General features: G+C 32.4%; 1 protein-coding gene across 9 annotated transcripts in view; it reads left to right on the forward strand.

The window, feature by feature from the left end:
• Positions 1 to 24,342, forward strand: part of UBA6 (ubiquitin like modifier activating enzyme 6) — a 75,829-nt gene extending 51,487 nt beyond the window's left edge. For 5 of the 9 annotated variants that reach the window (XM_078367136.1, XM_008993249.5, XM_035293628.3 and 2 more), the window contains 16 exons: positions 2,743 to 2,820; positions 4,753 to 4,934; positions 6,780 to 6,885; positions 7,823 to 7,912; positions 8,018 to 8,098; positions 8,837 to 8,965; positions 10,397 to 10,448; positions 10,531 to 10,594; positions 11,574 to 11,643; positions 12,990 to 13,061; positions 15,519 to 15,636; positions 16,777 to 16,970; positions 17,706 to 17,833; positions 18,740 to 18,827; positions 19,032 to 19,126; positions 22,064 to 24,342. In XM_078367136.1, the coding sequence (XP_078223262.1) occupies positions 2,743 to 2,820; positions 4,753 to 4,934; positions 6,780 to 6,885; positions 7,823 to 7,912; positions 8,018 to 8,098; positions 8,837 to 8,965; positions 10,397 to 10,448; positions 10,531 to 10,594; positions 11,574 to 11,643; positions 12,990 to 13,061; positions 15,519 to 15,636; positions 16,777 to 16,970; positions 17,706 to 17,833; positions 18,740 to 18,827; positions 19,032 to 19,126; positions 22,064 to 22,199 (1,683 nt within the window). In that variant the 3' untranslated portion in view covers positions 22,200 to 24,342. The remainder of the gene's footprint in view (positions 1 to 2,742; positions 2,821 to 4,752; positions 4,935 to 6,779; positions 6,886 to 7,822; positions 7,913 to 8,017; positions 8,099 to 8,836; positions 8,966 to 10,396; positions 10,449 to 10,530; positions 10,595 to 11,573; positions 11,644 to 12,989; positions 13,062 to 15,518; positions 15,637 to 16,776; positions 16,971 to 17,705; positions 17,834 to 18,739; positions 18,828 to 19,031; positions 19,127 to 22,063) is intronic. The other 4 variants (XM_078367139.1, XM_078367137.1, XM_078367138.1 and 1 more) reach the window with 1 other exon arrangement.
• The last annotated feature ends 182 nt before the right edge of the window (positions 24,343 to 24,524 follow it).

The raw sequence follows: 24,524 nt of genomic DNA on the forward strand, positions 1-24,524 counted from the left end.
AAAGGAACTGTAGTGAAGAAACCTACTGACTTCAGATAACAAAACAAGGTAAACTAATGTGGACAGGCTTCTGTACTACTGCAAACACATAGACTTACTGTGTACATTTTTTTTAGTCCTTAGATAAATACCTTTTTTTTTTCACTCTTATTCACCAACCAGATCTTTGTCTTAGAGGGCCCGTTATGCAGCATGGGCAATAGTGTTTTTAAAAAGCTTAGTAAATGTAGGCAGTTTCTTTAGGGTTAATCATCTTTCAAAGGGCCTTGGAAATGTCCTTCAAACAGAATATATATCATAGAATATCTGTTCCTGTTTGAAATCATTTAGGCAGGTTAAAAGAGGTTGATAAAAGGAAATTCTATATTTAATCTTTCATTTTAAATTATATTTGCAGTGAAAGAGTTTATACTTTTTTTTAAGTGTTTACATATGTAGCCAAGCTGAAAAGAGAAATTCCCAGATGCTAGGAACCAAGAGAGAAGAACAAATCCTGAGTTGAAAACCATTTACAAGTGTTTCTGTCTTGAATGTCTGTCCAAAACCTTAAGTAAAAACTGAAGTCACAAATGAGAAATTGAAACTCACAGCATGTGCCACAACCGGGGTCCAAAATTACATCATGTAAAAACTTTAAGCAGAGAAAGTAATATAACAAATTTAGATGTACTAAAACTTCCAGAGCTTTAAAGCAAATGTAAAACTGTATCATGATGATAATAGCACACTCAGGATTATGCAGAAAAATCAGCCTTCATTAAACACAATTCAAATTAAAAAATTACTGTTCCCTAGAAAGAGAACCACTTCAAGAATCAGCCATGGCAAATAAAAGAATTAGTCTCCTAAGAATTATAGATAATAGAAGTGCTACCAATAATAGAAAACTTGATAGAAAATAGAACAAACTTTAAAGTTAAAAATGATTAGAGATAAAGAGGACTAGAAACAGGAAAAAAGACACTGAAAGTTTTATAGCAAGCCAAGTAAGAATTTCTGTATAATCACTAATATTAAGATTCAAATATAACTGAGGTGAAAATAGACAAATCAAAGGTGAATATAAATACCCAGAATGTAGTGCAGAAAGATATCTTTTTAAAATGAAAAATAGTGGGTTTGCAAGGTCCAACATAGGTCTAGTAGAATTTCCAGAGATAAAGATAAGGGAGAAGAAGCAATATATTCCAAAAATAATGACAAAAGTTCCCAGAGTTGAAGAAAGACAAGTGTTTTCAAATTGGAAGATAAACTAGTCCCAAACAAATCGAAAGCAAAGATTAAAAAAAGAGATTGCATAGACTTTTCATCAGCAATAAATAGAAGATAATGAAAGAGTATCTTCATAGTGTAAGGGAAAATTACTATTAACCTAGATTTTCATACTCAGTTTAAGAGGGAGAGCAAAGAAAAGATAGCCGACAGATGAAATGGTGAAAGATTACTACTTATTGGTTCTTATTGAAAGATGTTAGGTTGTGTGGGCAGTGTATAAAGGGTATGCAGAAGCATTTGTCAGAATTCATTGATTTACATAAGCATTGATTTTTAAAAACCTTAGAGTGAGAGAGTTAAAAGTTTAAGTGTAACTTGATCTCACAGAAGGCAAACTGGAGAGGTCCAAACTAAATGGTTTAGATATTCTCAGTGTTCAGGAGGAAGATAGAAGTTTTAATTAGTTTTAGATCTTAAGTTACACGAGCATGTTAAAATTCTGAGCATAACCACATAACATTAGGCACTTAGATTCTAAACCAGTTTGGGGAGTTGGGGGCAGTAGAAATCAAGAAAACTTGGTCAGTCCAGTAGAAAGCCAAAATAAAGGGAAATGAAAAGCAGAGGTGGAAGGAAAAAGCCTTATTGTCAGTCAACAATGAATTGATTAAGCGTTTTTGTTAAAAGATATTTTCTGATTGACCTTTTTTCTATTAAAAAGAGACACTCTAACATAATTACACAGAAATATTAAAAATATCAGGGAACTATTCAATAAAATAAATGTGGAATACAGTCTGAGACATTCTGCACCTACACAATTATTGTTTAAAAATGCCAAAGTCACAAATGTATTTTGAATACTCTTCAGATTATCTTGAGTTTGTTTACTTTCTTGCATCCTTTAGATCGAGTCTGCAGACTTTTTCTTAAAGGACAAGATAGCAAAGATTTCAGGTTTGCAGACCAATGATCTCTGTCACACCTACTCAGTTCTGCCCCTAGGATCATGAAAACAGCAATAGACAATTCTTAAATGGTATGACAGTGTTTCAGTAAAACTTTATTTACAAAAATAGGCAGGCTGCCTAGTAGTTTGTAGGCCTCTGCTTTGCCAGAGTCCCTTTCAAATTGATACATATAAGTATTCTTTCCAAATTAGTTGAGATTAAGGGTAAATATTATATGTTTAGAAAGAAGAGCTAGCTCTTCTGCAGCTAATCCATTTCACAGTTCTAAAAAGTTTTGTTTTGTTTTGTTATGAATAATTAGAAAAAAGTTTTGAACAGAATTGCAATTGGCTTCGGCTATTTTGTTTGATGTGCTCCTATGTAAAACATTAATCACAATTAAATGAAATATAAAAGAGTAGTATTGGTAGTATTTGGGAATGTTTATATCATTTTAACCTTTACCAACCAGACTAATTTAGAATAGTTTGTGAGGAGTTTTTTAGTCATACTAAGAAAGAAAAATAGATTAAAATTTATCCATTATATAATTTCAGACATATTTTCTTGATATTAGGTTACAGTTACAGATCCTGACTTGATAGAAAAGTCCAACTTAAATAGACAGTTCCTATTTCGTCCTCATCACATACAGGTATGTTGCTATTGTTTCAAATTTAAATCATCTATTATATGAAAAAGAAGTTTCCTTTTAATAAATAGAAAATAGTGAATGAACAATTCTAATGTGTTATTTTATTAGAATCTTTCAAATTATCAATGGTAATGACAAAAGGGGAAAATATGAAATTGTTTAATGCACAATACTGATTTTTGCATTGATTTTGTATATTAAAATCTGAGTTGTGAAATGGGCAGTATTTTTTTCATTTTGTAATCACCAAGGTATGTTTAAGTAAGTATATGGAAATATGTTTCTAATTTGAGCTTTTGATAGTTTTTAAATTTGGCACTTTTTTATATCCTTGTCATAAATCAGGTAAAAGTTTAGCACTTAGAATCTTTGTGCTCTTTTGATAGTTTGACTATTTAACATTCCTTTTTATCATAAAATAATGCTTGTTCTCAGTCTCCTTTTTTATAGAGACCAAAATATTTAATTCAGAAAAAAATGCATTTTTAGTAAAGAAAATTTGCTTTTACTGTAGAAATGTTTCAGCCAGGCACAATAGCTCACACCTGTAATCCCACCATTTTGGGAGGACAACACAGGAGGATTGCTTGAGCCTTGGCAACCTAGGGAAAAACCATTTCTACCCTAAAGAAATGCTTGTAAAAAACTTTTTCCTTTATTGTTCCACAACTCATTGCCAGTCTTAGTAAACTAAACTTAGTAATGTCATGAACAAAAAGTAACTGAAGCAGATGTCATAGTTAATCTAATTGCCTCACTTATCCAAATATAATAGACAAAGTAATAGGGTTTGCAAAGTGTATTTGCTTAACTTGGTGCATTTTACTTAGAGAAGCACTGTAAAGGCCTGTTTGTTCTTATGTTACTGAGTTCTAACAAAGTTTTGATTTGTTTGTACACTTAGAACACTAACAAGTGAAACAAGTCAGCCTACCAATGTGAGAAGAGACAGAAATATCGTTAAAACTAGATGCGTGAACTTAAACAAAATGGCCTAAAGATATTTAGTGCCAAACAAATGCAAATGAACAGTGACAGTGCCTGAAATGATACCCATGATTTAAAATAGTCACTAAATCTTTTTAAGAAAAGAAAGAATAAATTATATTTAGAGTACAGTAGTACCCTTTATCAGTGGTATCCAGTTTTGCTGGCCATAGTTTCAGTTAGCCATGGTCAATCAGGATCTGAAAATAGGTAAGTACAGGGTGGTACAATAAGATACTATATTTTGAGAGGGGGAGACCAAATTCACTGACTTTTATTAATGTATATTGTTATGATTGTTCTGCTTTATTGTTATTAATCTCTTACTATGCCTAATTTAGAAATTAAAATTTATCATAGGTGTATATGTATATGATTTTGTACTGGCTGTAGTTTCAGCCATTCTTGAGGGTTGTGAAATGCAGATAAAGGGAAACTACTGTACTCTTTTTTATAAAACTGATACATAATTTCTGAAAATATTTCCATCCAGAAATAATAATTTCAAAATATGTTAGTACCAAAGTATTAAACTCTCATACCTCTAAGAACTTATCTTCTGCAGAGCTGATTTCCAATATTTTACTGAATGTGTTCTCATTTTTTTCTTTGCACTTACCAAGTCAAACAGGGAAAAATTGTACTCGTAATAGGACTTTTAATTTCTTTTAAGAACTCTAAAGCACTTAACTATGAGATACAAGTTGTTTAGATTCTTAATAATTTGTGAATTATTTGGGCTAATGTGCATTATTAATGTAGTGTTATTTCAATTAACGTAATTTTTACAAACCAAAAATGAAAACTGGTCTCATTACTCTTACCTTATATATAGACTGCGATTGAACTTACACATTCTTATCACCCTGGTATATATAGAAAAATCTTAGTCCTTTTTTGTTGTTGTTGTTTAACATATTCCTTCTGCTTTTATTATTTGTTTAGAAACCTAAAAGCTATACTGCTGCTGATGCTACTCTGAAAATAAATCCTCAAATAAAGATAGATGCACACCTGAACAAAGTATGTCCAGCTACTGAGACCATTTACAATGATGAGTTCTATACTAAACAAGATATAATTGTTACAGCATTAGATAATGTGGAAGCCAGGAGATATGTAGACAGGTACGTTCTTGAAATTCAGGCTCCTACAGAATTATCTTTAATTTTCACTTGTATTTCCCACATTACTTATTGAAAAGTTAGGGAATTTTCTGATTATTCTTTATGGTCCTGTTGTAGTACTCCTCAGACAGAAACGCTTTTACGATTTCCCATTATACTTAGAATGAAATTCAAAATTGTAACATAACCTAAATGTTTTTCATGGAGTACCTGTCACCTGTTGACCATGTGGTATAACATTTACCAGTCCCCCTTGGCTCCCCTTAATCTAGCCGCATGTGCCTTTCAGTTTTTTTGTCTTTTTTTTCTGACTCATAAAGCCACTTTTAATACTTTGGGGTGAGCCTTACTGCTATAGAAAACACAGAAGGAGTAACTCCTTCACCTCTAGAAGTGGCCCAGGAGAGAGAGGTTACCTGAGAAGGAAGCGCAAAATGGACCCACTGCATTCAGGCCAAATGCCATCAGTGCTGGGACCTGTGAGCACTAGTGGAGGAAAACATGAGCATGGTGGGACTGTCTTCAGGCACACAGGCAAAGGGCAGCGGGGTGGGCACTAAACCCCAAAGTTACTTGGGTTCTTCCTCCTCCTCCTCCTCCTCATTTTCCCTTTCTGGCTTCAGTTGTGTGGTCTCCAAGTCCCTCTGCTTGAGGGCAGCAGCAGAAAGTTTGTCATCTTGACACTTTCCCTTAACTGTTTTTGTGTTCTTCTGTTTTCTCATAATCTTCTACCAGGCAAGCTCATGCTGATTACCGCAGCAGCTCTGACCTGCCCCTCTTGGGTCCCCTTCTTCTCTCTGTGTCTCACTCTGTTCTTACAAGGCCTTCAGCAGTTTTTTACACGAGGGACTTACACACAATATTCTTCAGCCTCAGGAAATTCTGTTTTTCTTACTTTAACATTCCTGATCTCTAATCTTCCTATCTACTCTTCACCTAGTTTAGCCGTTTTTCTTCATCCTTTCTGTTTCAGCCTAAATTTCTTTATCTAAACAGACTATCTTTTCCCCAAAATTCTAAATTAGAGCCTCCTATGGTGATTTTTTCATAGCACTCTGTACTTTTTCTTTCATGGCACTTATTTTTATTGACATGCATATTTGTTTAATATTTCTGTCCTCACTAAATCATTAATCCAGGGACTATTTACTTTCCATCATTGTATCCTCAGTGCCCAACATGTGATGTCACTTAGTAAATATTCCTTAAGTAAGTAGATAAATGAATGACTATAAATGTGTTCACACCCTACATCATCTTTCTTATATCTTTGTATGACTTCTTAATGTTAAGGTATAGAGCAGACATATTAGCAGAGGAAAATTTATCAGTTGAAAAATGTGAAAAGTTTGTAATCTTGGGCCAAAGAGGGGAAGAAAACAAAACTTTAAGAAATTAAAATTTGTAGAATATAGGTATTGTAACTATTGAGAAAGAAGATTAATATTATTTGGTTAAAGAAAATATTGAGAAGAGATACTGTGGTAGAACTTGTAGTCAGAAAATAACCAAAGAAAAATATAAAACAAGGAAAAAGAAATAATACTGTTAGGAGTTAAACCTAGAGATAAAGGTTAACAAAGCCCCAGATTTAGGATACTAGTAGAAGGAGAGAGAGATGGAAATTATTAGATTGAACAACAAAATTTGTATGTATAGTGAAGAATAGGGGGACAGAAATGATCCACTGGTTGTTTGATAGTAATATATCTGTTTTCCTAAAATACTGCATTCAAGAAGTGATCAAGAAGTAAGTGAAATGGTCAATAGAAAGTAGTAGGATGTCCTTTGGTTACACTGTTATTGCTCACTTTTTTGTTTTTTACTTGTTATCTTTTCAAATAGTCGTTGCTTAGCAAATCTAAGGCCTCTGTTGGATTCTGGAACAATGGGCACTAAGGGACACACTGAAGTTATTGTACCACATTTGACTGAATCTTACAATAGTCATGTAAGTGAATCAATATTTTGAAGTAAATTTCTGTCTTTTTTATATCTTACAGTTTTTGTCTTCATCAGCCAACAATTTGATTTAGCTTTCCTAATTCTTCTTTCTGATTTTGCTCTGCCAGTGATGTTCATACAAATGTGCATGTACCTTTTAAAAAATATAATTGAACTTTAATCATCAGAATTTTGTGTCTGATGTTTCTAGAGCATTATTTTTCTGTTTATTTCTTAGAGCTGCTTAATTAGTTTTCTGATATCCTTTGAGTGTAAGATTGTTTGATAAGAACAGACTATTAAACTGAGAGTAGAACTGTCAACAAAGACATAAAATTTTATTTACATGCTGAGACAAAGTGAGTCATTTTAGATTAGGTAAACCAATAAACCTAGGCAAAATGTACCCTATCATAGAATGCGGATTTCTTCAGTGGTACTTTATCCACAAAAAACAACTTAGGTATTTGCCATTTATTTAATACATGTTTTCTGCAGGAAACCTGTATCAAGCACTGAGGGCACATTTCTACGCCCCAATGTTTTTCTCCATGGAAAAACTCAGGCTATTCTGAGCACTACACGGGGGATTCTTGAATTACTTTTCAAAACAGGGAGTGTTATAAAACTTTAAATGTCACCTTGATTCATGAAGAAAAAAAGGATTTAATTTTGATGGTGTGTCATGAGTACTACATGGTGCACCAAATGAGTACACAAATAATAATATTGATGATTGGCGTTACATAACTATTAACAAATAGGTTAAATGTCAAAAGAATTAACTTCTCTTGCTGCCTAAGAAGAGAGAAGATATAAAAATGTCTGGTTGGATTTTATTTATTTTTGGATTTTTAATAGCCTTAAAGCTCAAAAGTAAATACAATCAATAAAAGTTGGTCATTGCTTCTCTTTAAGTATCTGTGTCATATTTTATAAATTAGCGGGATCCCCCAGAAGAGGAAATACCGTTTTGTACTCTGAAATCCTTTCCAGCTGCTATCGAACATACCATACAATGGGCAAGAGATAAGGTAAAAGTTCCTGTTTAAATTTGTTTTCTTTGAAGTCGAAAAGAAAATATTTCTGACTTTGAACAGACTTCTATTTGTAATTTTTTTTCTTTTTCTCTGTTACAGTTTGAAAGTTCCTTTTCCCACAAACCTTCATTGTTTAACAAATTTTGGCAAACCTATTCGTCTGCAGAAGAAGTCTTACAGGTAAAAATAAATACATTTCAATACAAAATTAACAATTTGTCTCAGTGTAATCTTATTTCCAAGTCATCTACAAGTGACTTATTTTACCTCCATAAAGAGTGATTGTACATAAAAAGTGAAATTAGGTCACAAATGATCCTCCTTTGGTTTGGGTGAATTATATAGAATTGTCAATATTTGACCATATTTGACTCACAAAACAGCAATTCATGTGGTTCAAGCTAATAAAGATATGATAATTATGATAGAAGGGCTACAAATAATAAAAGGGCTTTTATTAAGTTCTTTGGAAAGAAAAAAAAATTGAGGTAAGTTCTAGTGAAAATTTCATGAGGGAACAATAATCTCCAAGATTTACTACTTTTACAGAGAAGGCAACTTTAAAGATGTTTTCTCACTTTTTTTATACTAACAAGGCCTACTTTTTAGTAGCAAATATTCATAGCACTTATGGTAAGTACATATGTAATACTAATAACTTACAACTAGGAAAATATGAGAGTAGCTTGTAAAATAAGAAATCAGAGTTAAAATTTTATGTGTTATCTGTTCCCATTCCCCTTCTCCAAAAAGAAAAGAAAGAGGGAAAAGAGGAAAGAAGGGGCAAGGAGCTTGAGGTGAAAAAATAAAAGCATAAACACATGAGTTGACCCTTCAAACTTAGGCTAACTTTTGGTGGGGGATGTGTATGTGTTTGTAATTGGAAGTATGTTGATTTTTTTTTCTCTTCTATTCTAGAAGATACAGAGTGGACACAGTTTAGAAGGCTGTTTTCAAGTTATAAAGTTACTTAGCAGAAGACCTAGAAATTGGTCTCAGTGTGTAGAATTAGCAAGATTAAAGTTTGAAAAATACTTTAACCATAAGGTAAGTATGCATTCTGAGACATTAAGAAAAGGTCTGACCTTGGCTTATTTAGTCATTAACAAATTAATTTTACTGACCTGCAACTTGTATTCTTTATTTTGGCAAGCTTTTCAGAAATTAGTAGTAAGTTAAATGAGAACACATGCTAATCTAAAAGAATTTTGTTCATAATAGAAGAAGCAAGAAACTGAGAAAATAGGGATATTCGGTCAGAAATTTTGCTGGGATTTTGCCATTTCCACCCATATCTGATAATCACATTTTGTGTCTGCTTTCCCATCTGTAAAATAGAAATAATAAACTTGTACCTAATACATAAGGCACTGGTGAGGATCAAAGGAGGTAAAACTTATAAAGCATTTAGAACAGAGCCTGACACATAAAAAAATTACAAAATATTAGCTGTTGTTCCTACCTCCAGTGAAAAACAGTTGCTGGAATGTGTCTTGCATTCTCTTTAATCTTTCCCTCTCTTTAGGCTCTTAAGTTCATCTTCTTTAAAAGCATCTTTTTTTTTTTTTTTAAACTGGTTTTCCCTATGTTGTCCAGGCTGGCCTGGAACTCCTCAGTTCAAGTGATCCCTGCCCCAGCCCCTAAGTAGCTGAGACGGCATGTGCATGCCACCGGACCCCACTTAAAAATATTTTATTTGTACTTCTGTCTTTTTACTTTCATCAGAGCTCTACTTCTTGGAAAAGTGGTCTGTACTACTCAGTGTTACTACTTTCTCACCCAGTAAATTTGACTACTTTGCTCATTACTTTTCAGATTATTCTTACCATGATTATCAATGACCTCTGTTTCAAAATCTCAGGAACTCTCTAGTTCTTATCTTCTGTTAATTTTTTAAACCTTTTTTTAAATAATGAAAAAATTCAGCTGTAGAAGTGTAGAAGAAATAGTATAATGAACCCTAATGTAATTATCATTTACTTATCACCCAGGTTTAGCAATTATCAATTCATAGATAAATCTTGTTTCATCACCATCCCCATTCATTCTTACCTTCCCCTAGATGATTTTGAAGCAAATTTCAAACATGTATTATTTCAAAAATACAAAATACTGTGTGTTTTTTCTGGTTTTGTGTGATTTAAGTATTAGCTCTTTAAAAAGAGCAGAATGACATCTAAATATGCAACCATTTATAGAAAAAGGAGTGAAGTAATCTATATTTGTTTGCTGTAGATACCACCTCTCCAAAAACAAATAATGATAGAAAATGTTATTTTGAATTTTTCTTTATGAGGATGGGTGACAGGAGAATGGACAGATGGAATACAAGAGTGGTTGGGAGACTTCACTGTGTATCTTTTAATGTGTTTTGATTTTTGAGGCATGTGTATATATTTACACAAAACATTTTTAAATTTTAATTTTTCCTCATATAATATTAAATAATGGATGCCTTTAATTTATTTTTTTCTTTAGGCTCTTCAGCTTCTTCACTGTTTCCCTCTGGACATACGATTAAAAGATGGCAGTAAGTATAAATGTTGAGAAGAAATTTCAATGAAATTTATTACTGGCTATATACATTGAAAATATTTGTATCTTTTTGCTAGGTTTGTTTTGGCAGTCGCCAAAGAGGCCACCCTCTCCGATAAAATTTGATTTAAACGAACCTTTGTAAGTATTTATATTTAGTTTTATATGTATCCTTCATTATATATTTCTTAACTGTAAATTGCAGAGTGAAAACCTTAGGCTCTTTAATGTTAAATTATTTCATCCGTGTTAATTTAAGAGTTAACAAGGCATTCTGACCAAGAAAGCCAGCCACAACCCTTCCCACACAAATGTGAATCCATTTATTTACATGGTAAATAACCACATTATTTATAATAAATATCTAAGTTGAAACCAAAATCACTATTTTACTTTATCCATAAATTAGTAAAATGACAATGTGTTTTTATATTTAATTAAATCAAAATAAAAGAATCTTCAGTTATATGGAAGAAAAAATAATACTGAATAGCTTTCTAAATAATTTCAAATTATTTTCAAAGGAGTTGTCTTTGTGTGAATACCTAGAAACACACTATATTAGATACACATTAGATTCATGCTTGTGTGTGTATGTATATTTTTTCTATTTCTTTTTTTTTTTTTTAAAGAGACAGGTGTCACTATGTGGCCCAGCCTGGTCTCGAACTCCTAGGCTCAAGCAATCCTCCCACCTCAGCCTCCCAAATAGCTGGGATTACAGGTCCCTACCACCACACCCAGCCTTATGTATATAAATATTTGAACTTGATATATACTCATTAGAACAAATGTATAATATTTCTTATGACTTAAAATATATTTTCGTTCACTTGTCTGAGTTTTCTACTTCTGTTCACTCACTCCTTCCGAAGGTAGTCATTATCATTACCTGAATGTTAGTGGTTTTGAGAATAACTGTTTGATGTTTTGTCTTTTTTAATCTATATAGTGTTTTGGTAGAGACCAGAATTTTTTGTCTAACTTAAAAAAATCCTGAAAAAATGATTCTGTGGTTATATTTCTTCAAATTACATTTAAAGGCAATAGTTCATAATGCGTTAAGTATCATCTTTAAAACTTTGCATTCAAACTTTGCTTTATTTTTTTATTTCAAAAGGCATCTCAGTTTCCTTCAGAATGCTGCAAAACTATATGCTACAGTATATTGTATTCCATTTACAGAAGAGGTAAGATATTCTTTAAGCCTTAACAAGTGATGCAAAACCAAATTAGAATTAGATGCTGATGCACTAATTGCACGAAAATATTTACTAGTTATAAGAATCATTCTTTTTGATATAGACTTTTTATTGTATTTTTGCCCATACTAACATAATGAAAGCTAAAAGCTCATTGCAGTATTGCTAAGTAGAAGTCGGATTTTTCTTTCTGAATCGAAGCAGTGAAACAGCAATATTTGTAAAATGCAGTCAAACTTTATTTTTAAAATATTTATAAGCTGTTTATTAGATTCAGTTATCCTATTCTAAAAAGCCACAGTGAATCATTTTATAGCAATTTAGAAATATTTCTTAGAGGTTTTCTTTGTTAACATATGTTTGATTTATTTTGTAATAATTAACATGCTTTTCAGGAAATCTGAAAATGCTCCTCTGTGTTGACGTTTCTTACTTTTAGCATCATACCCATTATCTTAAACGCTGTCTTCATTAACTAACATCTAACGGGCCCAATGTGGTTTTATTTGAGAGGCATCTGTCTCTTTTCTTCACAAATGCATGTTCTTCCTAAGTAAATTGCTGTACTTTTAGGTAGGCTAAACAGAGAAATATGAATCAGATCTGATAATTAACATTGGCTATCTTGGATTCAAATAACAATGTCTGCTTTAGATTAATCCTTTTTGGAATTTATACAAATAAACTGTAAATATTTGTTGAGTAAAAATAATGGGATTCAGTCTGATACTCTTTTTGGGAAAAACAGTAGTAATGTGGTGAGTGTGGTAGTTGACCTCAAAAGCACCGTGTCTCAGGTTTTGCCAAGCAGCTTCTCAAGGATTAATATAGATGCAACCCATAGCTTTAAATTCATCTAAGTTCATCTTTAACCATTTAAATATTTTCCTCCTTCTCAAGGTATGAATTCCATTGACTTATTTTACTTATTGAGTAAATTTACTTATTGACAACTTCAGAAAACTTTGTAAAACATTAAAAACATAAAACATAAAGCTAAGGGAATTAAAAAGATAGTCCCTGATCAAGTCACTCCGTTTTACATTTACAACTAGTCCTAAAACTACCTTTTAAAAAATTTTCAGAAGGACTAAGATTTCAAGTTTGTTGACTAATAGTACTTTTTTATACCTTACCTTCTCCTCCCCCATAACCTTTATGGGGGGATAATTTATAGAAATAAATATAAATATCTCAAATGGATGTCTACATATTCAGATAAGAAAGTATTACATACTATAATGTGATTAAGGACCTTTTATAGGATATTTTTAGCTTTAGAATTTAGAAATAGAATAATACGTTTGTTGGTAAAATTACTTTTTTAAAAACAGGACTTATCAACAGATGCCCTCTTGAATATTCTTTCAGAAGTAAAGATTCAGGAATTCAAACCTTCCAATAAGGTATGTTTAAAAATTCATTCATTCAGCAAATAGTTTGGGAATTTGGACTTGTATCAAGTCCCAATCTAAACCTAGAGAATATCAAAATGAGCATTTCTTGCTCTTGTGAATGATATATTCCCAGTGGTGCAGAGTGGAACTATAAACAAAAATGCTAATAAGTACATAATATTGCAGTTTGAGTATAAGTGCTAAGAAGGAAAAATACAACAGGGAAAAGAAATAAAGAGTGATGGAGCTGGTATCATTTTATATGGGATGGAAGTGAGGGAAGACTCTTTGATAACAGTAACATTTGAACAGAAACCTGAAGAAAGTGAAGGAATAGTGAAAGAGCAATGCATGCAGCAGAAATAAGTGCAGAGAAAGGCACTGAAAAACTTTTAAGGTCAGGACTCGTCTAGAAGAGAATATACAAGAGGGAGAGTGGTAAATGAAGAAATTACAGAGATGGTTGGGGTTATGATAAATACTTAGTGTTTTACCTTGAGAATAAAAGCCAGTAGAGCATTTTAAGAAGAGTGACATGATCTGACTTAGATTTAAGAGTGACTCTGGCTGTTGTGTTAAGAATGTTGTATACATGTTTACACAAGCAAGGAAGCAGGAAAAGCTGTAGGAGGTTACTACAAGAGTACAGGCAAAAAGATGCTGATGGTCTGAATGAAGTAGTAGGTAGCAGGAAAGTGATGATAAAAGATTGGATTCTGTTTATATCTTACTATAGCTCTGAGATATTTCTAAGGGAATGGAATTAGTGTGAGAGAAAAAAGATTGTTATTTTCTTAGTTGAAATAAGAAGCTAGCTTAGTAGCTCAGAGTGAACGGGATAAGAAGATAAAGGAAGTAAAAGCAAGGGAAAAAAGGTATGAAACAATTGTCCAGTGGAGTGAAGGTATGAAATAATTGTCAAGAAAAGATCCTTACCTTTTCTCCAGCCAGAATTTAGCTTCTTGTGTGGTATTGTACTGTATAATGGATGGAAGATTGGCTATAACTAGGGTTGGGATTTTACCAGGAAAATACAGGAGAAAAAAACAAAAACATTAGGGAGTATTAGTAAAGATGGAACATGAAATGTAGCCAATGAAATAGAAAACTTTTTTTTTCTTTTTTACATGTTCAATATATGCCTTTCTTGTATGTTCTCTAAAAATCACAAAATTTAGCTATACCAGAAAAGGTGGAGTAGTGACCACCTCCCTGCAAAATTCAAGAAAGAAGTGGTGTGTGCAGCCTTTCATTCTGCATTTTTATTTCAGGAAAATAAAGTACTTGTAGGGTAGTTGATTTTGTCCAGGTAGATGGGTTTGCAGAACACAGTGTGTATGACTTATAGCCTATAAAGAATAAAAATAGGATGAGGATAAACAAGTCCCAAAGAAAGTTCTTAGCCTGTGTTTCCAAGGGCAAAACTAGAGAGAAGCCAAGGAAAAATGGCTTAACTTTACTGTCCGTTATTACTCTTGCTTCAGTATGTTTTTGGCCTTGCATTGCTGCTATCTGTATCAAAGTTTGGGGGTAATAAATTCTCCTGAGCAATTTAACTACAGTTTTAACATGAACTATGGGCTTTTTCACAAATCCTTAAAGGAGCTCACACTGAAGTTTCAGGTATGGTACTTCTGGTTGCAGATGTCACAACCAAAAATTTCAGCTAGCCATTCAAACAAAAGTTTCTGCTTCCTGGACTCCTTAATATTTCTTAATTTTCTGTAATAATGTTTAATTTGTAAAATGATAATATGAGTATATTTTTAATAAATATTACTTCATGATGAAGCTAATTTTTTGGCTTGAGAATGTTAATTTTCATGCCCCAATGAAATACCTAATAAGTAATTTTTAAGGTTAAATTACTTATGGTATGCATGGCCTTAATCCTACCAAACTTTCTATATGAAAGAAGACATATTCTTAAGGAAAAAACTTAGCAGCAGTCAGTAAATACTTAAAGGATAGCCATATTATATATTTTATGGATTTCTTTAGTTTCTTTGATATGAAACAGCTCTGTACTAGTTAGAGCAGTGCAACTTGAGTTTAAAGTAGATTTGTCAGAATCACAAACTGTTAATTAATACTAATTTTATTCTAGTGTGGAATTTTTAAAATGATCAATATGGACTTAGATTGTATGAGCTTCTCAGTATTTATTATGCCCACTATATCATTGTAGGTAATAAAAATTAGATATATTGGAGTTCTGTCAGTGAACAAGTTACATGAACATCCCTATTGTTACAGAGCTTACATTCCTGTGTGAGAAGATAGATAATAAAATACATACGTGAATAACAAAATACCTTCTGAAAATATATTGGACCAATGATTAATAATCTGATTAAAATACATAGAGAAAATATTTTCTCTTTGTGATTTGATAAAATGGTTAAATGGTAGCCAAACTTAGATGAAGAAAATAACATTAATAGGAATATATTCGTATATTCAAAGGTTGTTCAAACAGATGAAACTGCAAGGAAACCGGACCATGTTCCTATTAGCAGTGAAGATGAGAGGAATGCTATTTTCCAACTAGAAAAGGCTATTTTATCTAACGAAGCCACCAAAAGTAAGGGAAAATCTTTATAAAAATGTTTTGAACGAGATGAATTTTTATTTTCACCAAGCTCTACACCTAAGAATTTGTGGAATTTAATAACAACAATAATGATGATGACATTAATTGATTTCGTGATCATATCAAAGTCAGTGTTCATCTTTAACTGTGACTAAATTAATCATTTTCCCCACTGTTGCCCTACCCTCAAATCTAATTATCCAGTCGCAGTAACGGCTTTGTTGTTTTTCTGATCATTTTAGTTCTTTAGATGGTGAGCAGGTCTAAAACCATGACTGAATAGCTCTGTTTTTAAGGAATTAAAAATTCAATTTAATGGGGTCCCTGTGGAATCTAATCTTTGGACCGACCCAATTAAATCACTTTAGGATAAAGAACCATAAACGGAACTCTTCTTAGGTTCCTAATCTTCATAATTACTGACAGGGAAAACAAAGTGACCTAGATATACTTCCTTGCTAGATGGTCTTAAATATAAAAGTACAGGAAAGCTGAATTTTTAATTTCTCAAAAACATTCGCTCATCTGTTTTGACCTGCTCACCATCTTTTAGTTTTATAAATCAGTGGTTCCCAAACTTTTGAGATTTTTGGTATGAACCAGTAGAATTTCAGGAAAAATAACCCAGAATAACAGTAATTAGAAGGATCGTGGAAACCACAAATCCACAAAGATTTCAGAAAATACTTATTTTAATTTGACCCATTGACCCTATTCTTATTATCAGAGGGAAAATGTTTCAAAGTAGGATTTATGGAATAAATTTTTGAACTATACCTAATGTTGGCTTTTTTATTGTAAACCACTTGATAGCAGATGTGCAGTATATAACTTTTATTTTGCTATTAGAAAGTTTTTAAAACATAAAAACATCCCTAATTTTGTGGCATTAAAACCATCATTTTCTTTCTTTTTTTTTTTTTAATTAAAAAATATTGGCTCTGTTTAAATCATGGGAAAAGCTGTTTCCGTGTCCTTCAATAACTAGTTGCTTGGATTTTTCTTATGGTTCTCAGTCATTTAAAAATATAAAAAGAAATCTTTAAAATATAGTAAACCCACATTGCTTTTTACCTAGCAAAACCTTTACTGCCTGCTATGAAACTTTGTTTTTCCGGTTGATGTGATCAGGTGACCTTCAGATGGCAGTGCTTTCATTTGAAAAAGATGATGATCGTAACGGACACATAGATTTTATCACAGCTGCATCAAATCTTCGTGCCAAAATGTACAGTATTGAACCAGCTGACCGTTTCAAAACAAAGCGCATAGCTGGTAAAATTATACCTGCTATAGCAACAACCACTGCTACGGTTTCTGGCTTGGTAAGTTTATTATTCCTTGAATAAAAATGCTTCTCTTTCATTGCCTCTTCCCTGTCTTTCCCATTATACTAACCTAGTCACTCAAAGATGTTAGAGAAGGAAGGATAAATATTGGATCTCATAATTTAAAATTTCAAGATATTTTCTGAAAATGCAGTCATTTATATTTTGAAGTTTTACATAAATATACATTTTAAAATTAAAAATAAGCTCAACATAGATTGTGATTTTTCTTATAGGCGGTAATTCTCTCACTGATCTTTGTATCTTTCATACAAAGCAGGTGCTTTGTTTTTCTTGAATAAAATGAACTTCCCTAATCTTTATTCATAATGATTCAGAATCTTTAAATGTGGCCCTAGTTATTATACCATATTACATCATTACTCTCCAGTTACTCTAGAAGCTATGTAATTATATACCCCTGTATTAAGTGATTTTAGACTGTTGTATTTTTTGAGTTCTGGCATCTGTTTTCAAAGTAGGGAGATTACATGGTCGAATTAATTTTTTTTAATAACTGTTACCACGTATAGAGTAGGTTGAACATTTGAAAGTATAAAATATGCTAAAGTATGAAGACCTATAATAAGAAATTTACATTGCTCTAGTCCCATAGCTGCTATTACTATCTACAAAGAAATGCTTGAAAACTTTTGAAAATTGAATAGATCCGATTAAAATCGTAGATAGTTTTAGGCTATTTATATAATCAGATCACTTTCTTTTATCTAGGTTGCCTTGGAGATGATCAAAGTAACTGGTGGCTATCCATTTGAAGCTTACAAAAATTGTTTTCTTAACTTTGCCATTCCAATTATAGTGTTTACAGAGACATCTGAAGTAAGGAAAACTAAAATCAGGTATGTATGAAGGTCTGTTTCTCTTGTATAATGAAAATGAAATAAAATATCTTAACTTTTAAAAGGGAAAAATACTGGCTTCACCTTTTTTCCCTTTATATGTGTGTGTGTATATTCTTCCCATCATTTTAAGATCAGCTCAAACTTCATCTTCCTGAAATATTTCTGACTGAAGTAGCCAAAGAACCCTTACAACACTTTATCTGCCACATTGTTTGGCATTATGATTTCATCTGTGTCTGCCTTGCCCAGATGAATTAGTAGGTACTCTGGTCATGAGATTTAGAATTCAATTCCACAAGCTTGTGATAAGGCAGAACAATTCCCTGGGCCTATGCTTTTTAGTTTTCAGATTGGCAACAACCAGAAACTTGAAAAACACCTATCTTACCAAGGCTGTGAGAAAGCAAACACTTTCACACATTACTGATGAGTACAAAATAGTGTAATCCACAATAAGGAATATATAGCACTATATGTCAGATTTTCAGATACCTTTGCACACGTCTCAAACTATATATTTGCAAGATAATTATTCTGGCATTATTTATCATAGCCAATGATTAGAATAACCCAAGTGTCTAATAACAGGGGACTCAAACATCCACACAGTGAAACCCATGCAGCTATTTTAAAAAAAGAGACAAAACTCTCTTGCTAAAACATACTGAAAAATAATGAGATACTGGAAGGATCCACAAGTTACTAATTAAAAGTGGTTACTTATATGATGTGATGGGGAAATAATATTATGGAATATTTTAGAAGGTGTATTATCCTTTATTTTCCCACATTAATTTCTAGCCCAATCAGAAATAATGGACTGCTGGAGGTGGGTTTTTTTTATATCATCACTAAAGGGAGAAAAATTTCAAAGTTTCTGTTCTGAATATTTTTCTATAACAGAAATGGAATATCATTTACAATTTGGGATCGATGGACTGTACATGGAAAAGAAGATTTCACCCTCTTGGATTTCATAAATGCAGTCAAAGTGAGATACTTTTATTCACTTGGTTCATTAGTAGCTTTATGTCTGGTTTCTATTTAGTTCTTATTTATAATTTTATTGGAAATTATAATTAGCATGAATTTGCTTTTTCTACTGGTCATAAAACATTGTTCACAAACAATGTTAAATAAGCGTTTTATGTTTGAGCAAGGCTTTGTTGTTTCTCTTTTTGATATTCACTTTTAGGAGAAGTATGGAATTGAGCCAACAATGGTGGTACAGGGAGTCAAAATGCTTTATGTTCCTGTAATGCCTGGTCATGCAAAAAGATTGAAGTTAACGTAAGTATTCAACATTATATGTAGTGATTAGCAAGAATTTAGATTTAAGTTGATGCACAGTAAAAAATTAAATAGAGAGTTTACCATAATTCAGATAAAAGCATTAGTCTTGTCTAATGACATTAATAAGACAGTAAATCTGCCAGGTGAAGACCAACAGCCTACCTCTTGAGAGATTCAGTTCTTCAGTTAATAGGTTTAGAAACTTGATTTGGTCAGTACACTTAAGTAAAAGTGGATTCATCTCTTATGTTGAAACACTTAGTGACCAGGTTTAGGAGGAATCAAACTGCCAAATTACTATTGTTATTCATTTATTCAACAAATTATTGGTCAGGGTACCTGCTGTGTGCCAGGTACTATTTTATTTTATTGTTATTATTTTTTTCAGACGGAGTCTCCCTCTGTCGCCCAGGCTGGAGTGCAGTGGTGTAATCTCAGCTCACTGCAACCTCCACCCCCTGAGTTCAAGTGATTTTCCTGCCTCAGTCTCCTGAGTAGCTGGGATTACAGGCACCTGACACCATGCTCAGCTAATTTTTGTATTTTTAGTAGAGACAGGGTTTCACCATGTTGGACAGGCTGGGCTTAAACTCCTGACGTCAGGTGATTTCGTCTGCCTCAGTCTCCCAAAGTGTTGGGATTACAGGTGTGAGCCACCTCACCCAGCCTAGGTACTGTATATTAGCTATTTCCCTGCAACTACAACATATATTTCACAAGAATGGGAATGTTTATTTGATCTTGTCACTGTTGTATCTCAAGCACTTAGATCGATAACCTGGCACATAAAAGTTTATCAGCAAATATTTGTCAGATGACTAAATGAATCTCTGCATGATGATTAACATATCTGTTGGCTTTAACTATGATAATTAGTTGAGGTTAATCACTCCTAAATTATAATCCAGTCTGAATTATCTATTCCTTAAAAAGTAAAACTACTATTATATTAGCTAAGGCATTAATTTGGCTTATATTGTTTTTCATTAGGATCCCTGTATCTTTTGGATAAATCAGGAGTAGTGTTTAGAATTCCTTTATTTTATGCTGCATTGGAATGTATATGGTCATAAAATGTATTGATTAATGGAGTATAAAATTTGTGGCAAACTCTTTTAAAATGCTATTAAGATTTGGCCAATATTTAAAACCTCCAGCATGATAGTATTTTTTATTTTATTTCATTGTTCTTTTATCAAGTATTTATTGAGTCTCTGTTAAGTACTGAACATGTTAAGTCAGTCAGTGGGATTGTGATTAATAGCATGAGACTGGCTTTAGAAAGACCTGGATTCACATTCTTGCTCAGCTACTTAGTTTTGTTACCTTAAGTAGCTTTTGAAACTTAGTTTATAAGAAGTATTCCATAAATGTTAATCCTGTTAATATTTTGTTATCATACATGTTCATCAAGCCCTGCCTTCAAGCAGTTCACAGTCTTAACGGAAATTGATTCCTAGTTATCCTTCTAAGTACTTTCCCCTCACAGTATCCAGCTACATTGGCCTCCTTATTTGTCCTTGAATATTCACTTTTATGATGCTCCATCATGGGACCTTTGCTTTAGTTGTTTCCTCTTTACAAGCAATTCTACAAGAGTTGCTCGTAACTTTTGAGATGATGACATGGGTAAGTCTCACCTCTCGTCCTGTTTATCATTAAAGTATAACTGAGTAATTGTGATAATGAAAATTTTTACATGGTATTGTGCTCAGACCTCTAGTTCAGGGTAGATTTCATTTGAGCTACCTTTGAAGAAAGATTATTCCTGGCAAAAGCAACAGTCTTTCCAGCTAAAAAGAACATAACATACAAAGGTAAAACTACTATTAATTAGCAAAGGCATTAATTTGCCTTACATTGATTTTCATGAGGATACCTGAGTATCTTTTGGAAAAATTAAGAGTAGTATTTTAAATTCCTACTAAATTCTAAATTAGAATTCAGATTTTTTTGGAATGATGGAAGTATGAGGTAGTGATCATGAATGGTAGAAAAATGAAAAGTTTTTATATGGGACAAAATATCTTTGTGAAATGGAAAGAGCTACTGGGGATTAAATTGATTACATCCTTCAGAGCCTGGCATGAAGTAGGTATACAGTGTATGATAGATAACATTATTAGGCAGGAGAATACATCAAATTTATATTTGAAAAGAATTCTAGGAGCAGTATCGATTGGAGTTAGAAAAGAGACTGGAGAAAGCTAAAACAAAATTATCTAAGGGGTGTATAGATGATGACTTAAGACAGTAGTGACAATAAAAAGGACAGTGATTTTTCAGTAAATAAACAGGATAAACATTGGATATAAGGAAAAAACCTAAGAATTAATTTTACTTTGTATTTCTAGCTTGCATTTTAAGGTTAATTCTAGCTTACTTTTTTACTCACTACAGAGAAATGCTTGAATTCATGATGCCTCCAAACTAAAGAGGAAGTATAGGAAGAGAATTATTTTTTTTAAATGATTGCAACCACCATCTCTCAGGTTCAGGCAATTCTCCTGCCTCAGCCTCCTGAGTGGCATGTGCCACTGTGCCCGGCTCATTTTTGTATGTTTAGTAGAGATGGGGTTTCACCATGTTGGCCAAACCATGTTTTAGCTGGTCTTGAACTCCTGACCTCAGGTGATCCGCCTGCCTTGACCTCCCAAAGTGCTGAGATTGCAGTCTGAGACTTTTTGTCTTTCAATAAATGGTTTGTATTCTTTATCATGACCAATGTATCCAAATTTATTCACTGTTAGGTAAATGAGTGTCTTGAATTCAGATCTTTTAGTAAAGAAAAATGAATATATGAAAGCAGATTATTTTTAGATGTTAAATGAAGTCTAGATACAAGACCAGTTTCTCTGGATGGCATTAGTCAGCAAATTGTTTTTTCATTTTGCAGAATTTACCAAAATATTTATTCTTGCTTATTTTTCTTAGAATGCATAAACTTGTAAAACCTTCTACTGAAAAGAAATATGTGGATCTTACTGTGTCATTTGCTCCAGACATTGATGGAGATGAAGATTTGCCTGGACCTCCAGTAAGATACTACTTCAGTCATGACACTGATTAACAGAAGTTGTCTTAACGTTACTCCGGGACTACTTGATTTTGGAAAGAGTGCACTTAATTCAGAAGCTAAAGAAAATCAGCTCATAATATTATGGATTTCTCTCTCATGAAGCCTTAATTTTAAGGAAAACATCAGTAGGAAACTGCACTGAAGAATTATAAAACATTTTGGGGCATAGTATACACTTGTCTAATGGTTCACACATGGCTATGATCACAAGCAACTTTGAACTGGAATGCCATTTTATAATGCTTACAAGAAATGTGTGTATTAATCTGTGTATTAATCTCTCTGGATAAAAAGAAGGAAAAATATGTAATGAAGAAATTGAAAGCAACAAATGCAACTATCAAAAAAGTTTAATTTTATTTAATGAATTTCTTTTTTGTTTAAAGACCGATTTTCTATACAAGTAGTGTTTGGCACCCAGCACCTCTCATAAGGTTAGGCTTTGAGAATTCAATACACTGGGAAGAAGAGGTATGGTAATAGTGGATGAAGAGTGGACATTTTAAATTGTACAGTTACAGTTTACTGTCCTGTTACCTCTCTGCTCGTTTAACCAGAGTTCGTTATGTCACTGTGTCCCAAAATCAGGATTTTTGTTGATAGCATCAGTGTTGTAGGAGCAGCAGGTCGGATAAGACATGTTAACTTGGACTAAATGTGAACAGTATTATATGGATTCTCACAGCCCTCTTAGAGAATCCGTGAATGTGAACAGACAAATGTGGCTAACCATTTGATTCTTCAGTATGCCTTCTAATGTGGCTATTTTATTTAGGTGAGACTCTAAACCTGATTGTCCTATTATCTAAAACTAAAAGATTTTGTAAAGGGAGTGTCCTTAGAAATAGATGAAAAGTAGAATGTTAAAAATTATTGCTAGGGGGGTCTTTTTTTCCCATAAAACTAATGGATTTTTTTTTTAAGAGAAGCACATTATTTCATTCCCATTCCCAGAAAGAGAGTTAATGAAGATAAAAATTTATTTTTTAAGGTCTTTATTGAGATGAACTTTCTGTTTTGTGGTATGAACTATTACAGATGTTTCTATAAGTACTTTCATTAGAATGATATAAACCGTAGCACCCAACACTGTAAACTCAGTGAAAATAGTAAATGATTCTTTTATCACATTCTGAAGCAATTGGCATTTTTTTTAACCATGGGAAGTCATTTCCCTCTAGTTCCTTTTTTTCTTCTCTCCTGCTCAGACTATTAGTAGGTACTTTATTAAATAAAAAGCTAGATTAACATCAGTATTACTCAAATTTGGTATCTTTTTATATCATGTATTATACTTTTTATTCATTTACAAATAGCTTAAATTACTTTGTCAACTAGCTGTATTGTTTCTTTCTTTTGTAAAAGTACCATCAAGTGGAGAAAATATATGTGGAAGTAGAAAGTGAATCTGTATAATTAAAGGATAATCTATACATAGAGAACTGGGCAAAAATGGATAGGATGAATTTAAAGAAAAGGACTACATTTGGAAAAAAGAAATTAAATTTTGTTCACATATCCTACTCCTTACCATTGTGCATATTCCAAGTGTCATATTTTAAATTAAGGTTACTTAAAACTGAATCCAGGAATATCAAGGCTCTGTTTCTTAGAATTTTAGAGGATAGGACTAATAAAAGGACTTTTGAAAAGAAGCCTTTTTTTTCACATTCACTTTGTTTTGTGCTCTTTGAGAGTAACTGATATTTTCCAGGTAGTCATTCAGCAGTCCGTAAATATGATTCAATAACTTGCTTATATTTTATTGAAGTCTTGACATCTCTTCAGGAGTAAATTTAGAATGAGGCTATCAGTTCATATTAATAAATATTAGTGCTTTATCAGATGAAACAAAATCAACAAAAATTAAGTTCATTTTGTGATTAAACCTGAAACCATTTTTTCATTATTCTTCTATAGTTAATGGTTATTGCCATAATTTCTTCTGTTTAGTTCTACTAAGCTAGAAAGCCAGGGTAAAGTTTATGATAATTCCCATTGTTTTGTTTATTTCTTTACCATGAGATCACTGTTGGTGACTGAAATACCAGGTGCAAAAATTAATGATTTGATTTTTGTACGGTTCCAATGAGTAATTTTTTACTTATTAAAAATAAATTAAGAAATTTAAAAATATCTTTGTAAATCATGTTTCGTATGTTGACACCAGAGATTCTGATTTTGCCATTTATTTTGTGAGTAATGTTGCTTTGGTGTTGCCTAATTTTCAAGTTTGCAATCATGGAGATATAGCAGTTACGAGGTGTGGAAGGACATTACCTCAAATGGCCTCAAATGGCTCCAGGAAATTCTTTT

The sequence above is a fragment of the Callithrix jacchus genome, chromosome 3, assembly GCF_049354715.1.
Source record: "Callithrix jacchus isolate 240 chromosome 3, calJac240_pri, whole genome shotgun sequence".
Classification (NCBI taxonomy): Eukaryota; Metazoa; Chordata; class Mammalia; order Primates; family Cebidae; genus Callithrix; species Callithrix jacchus.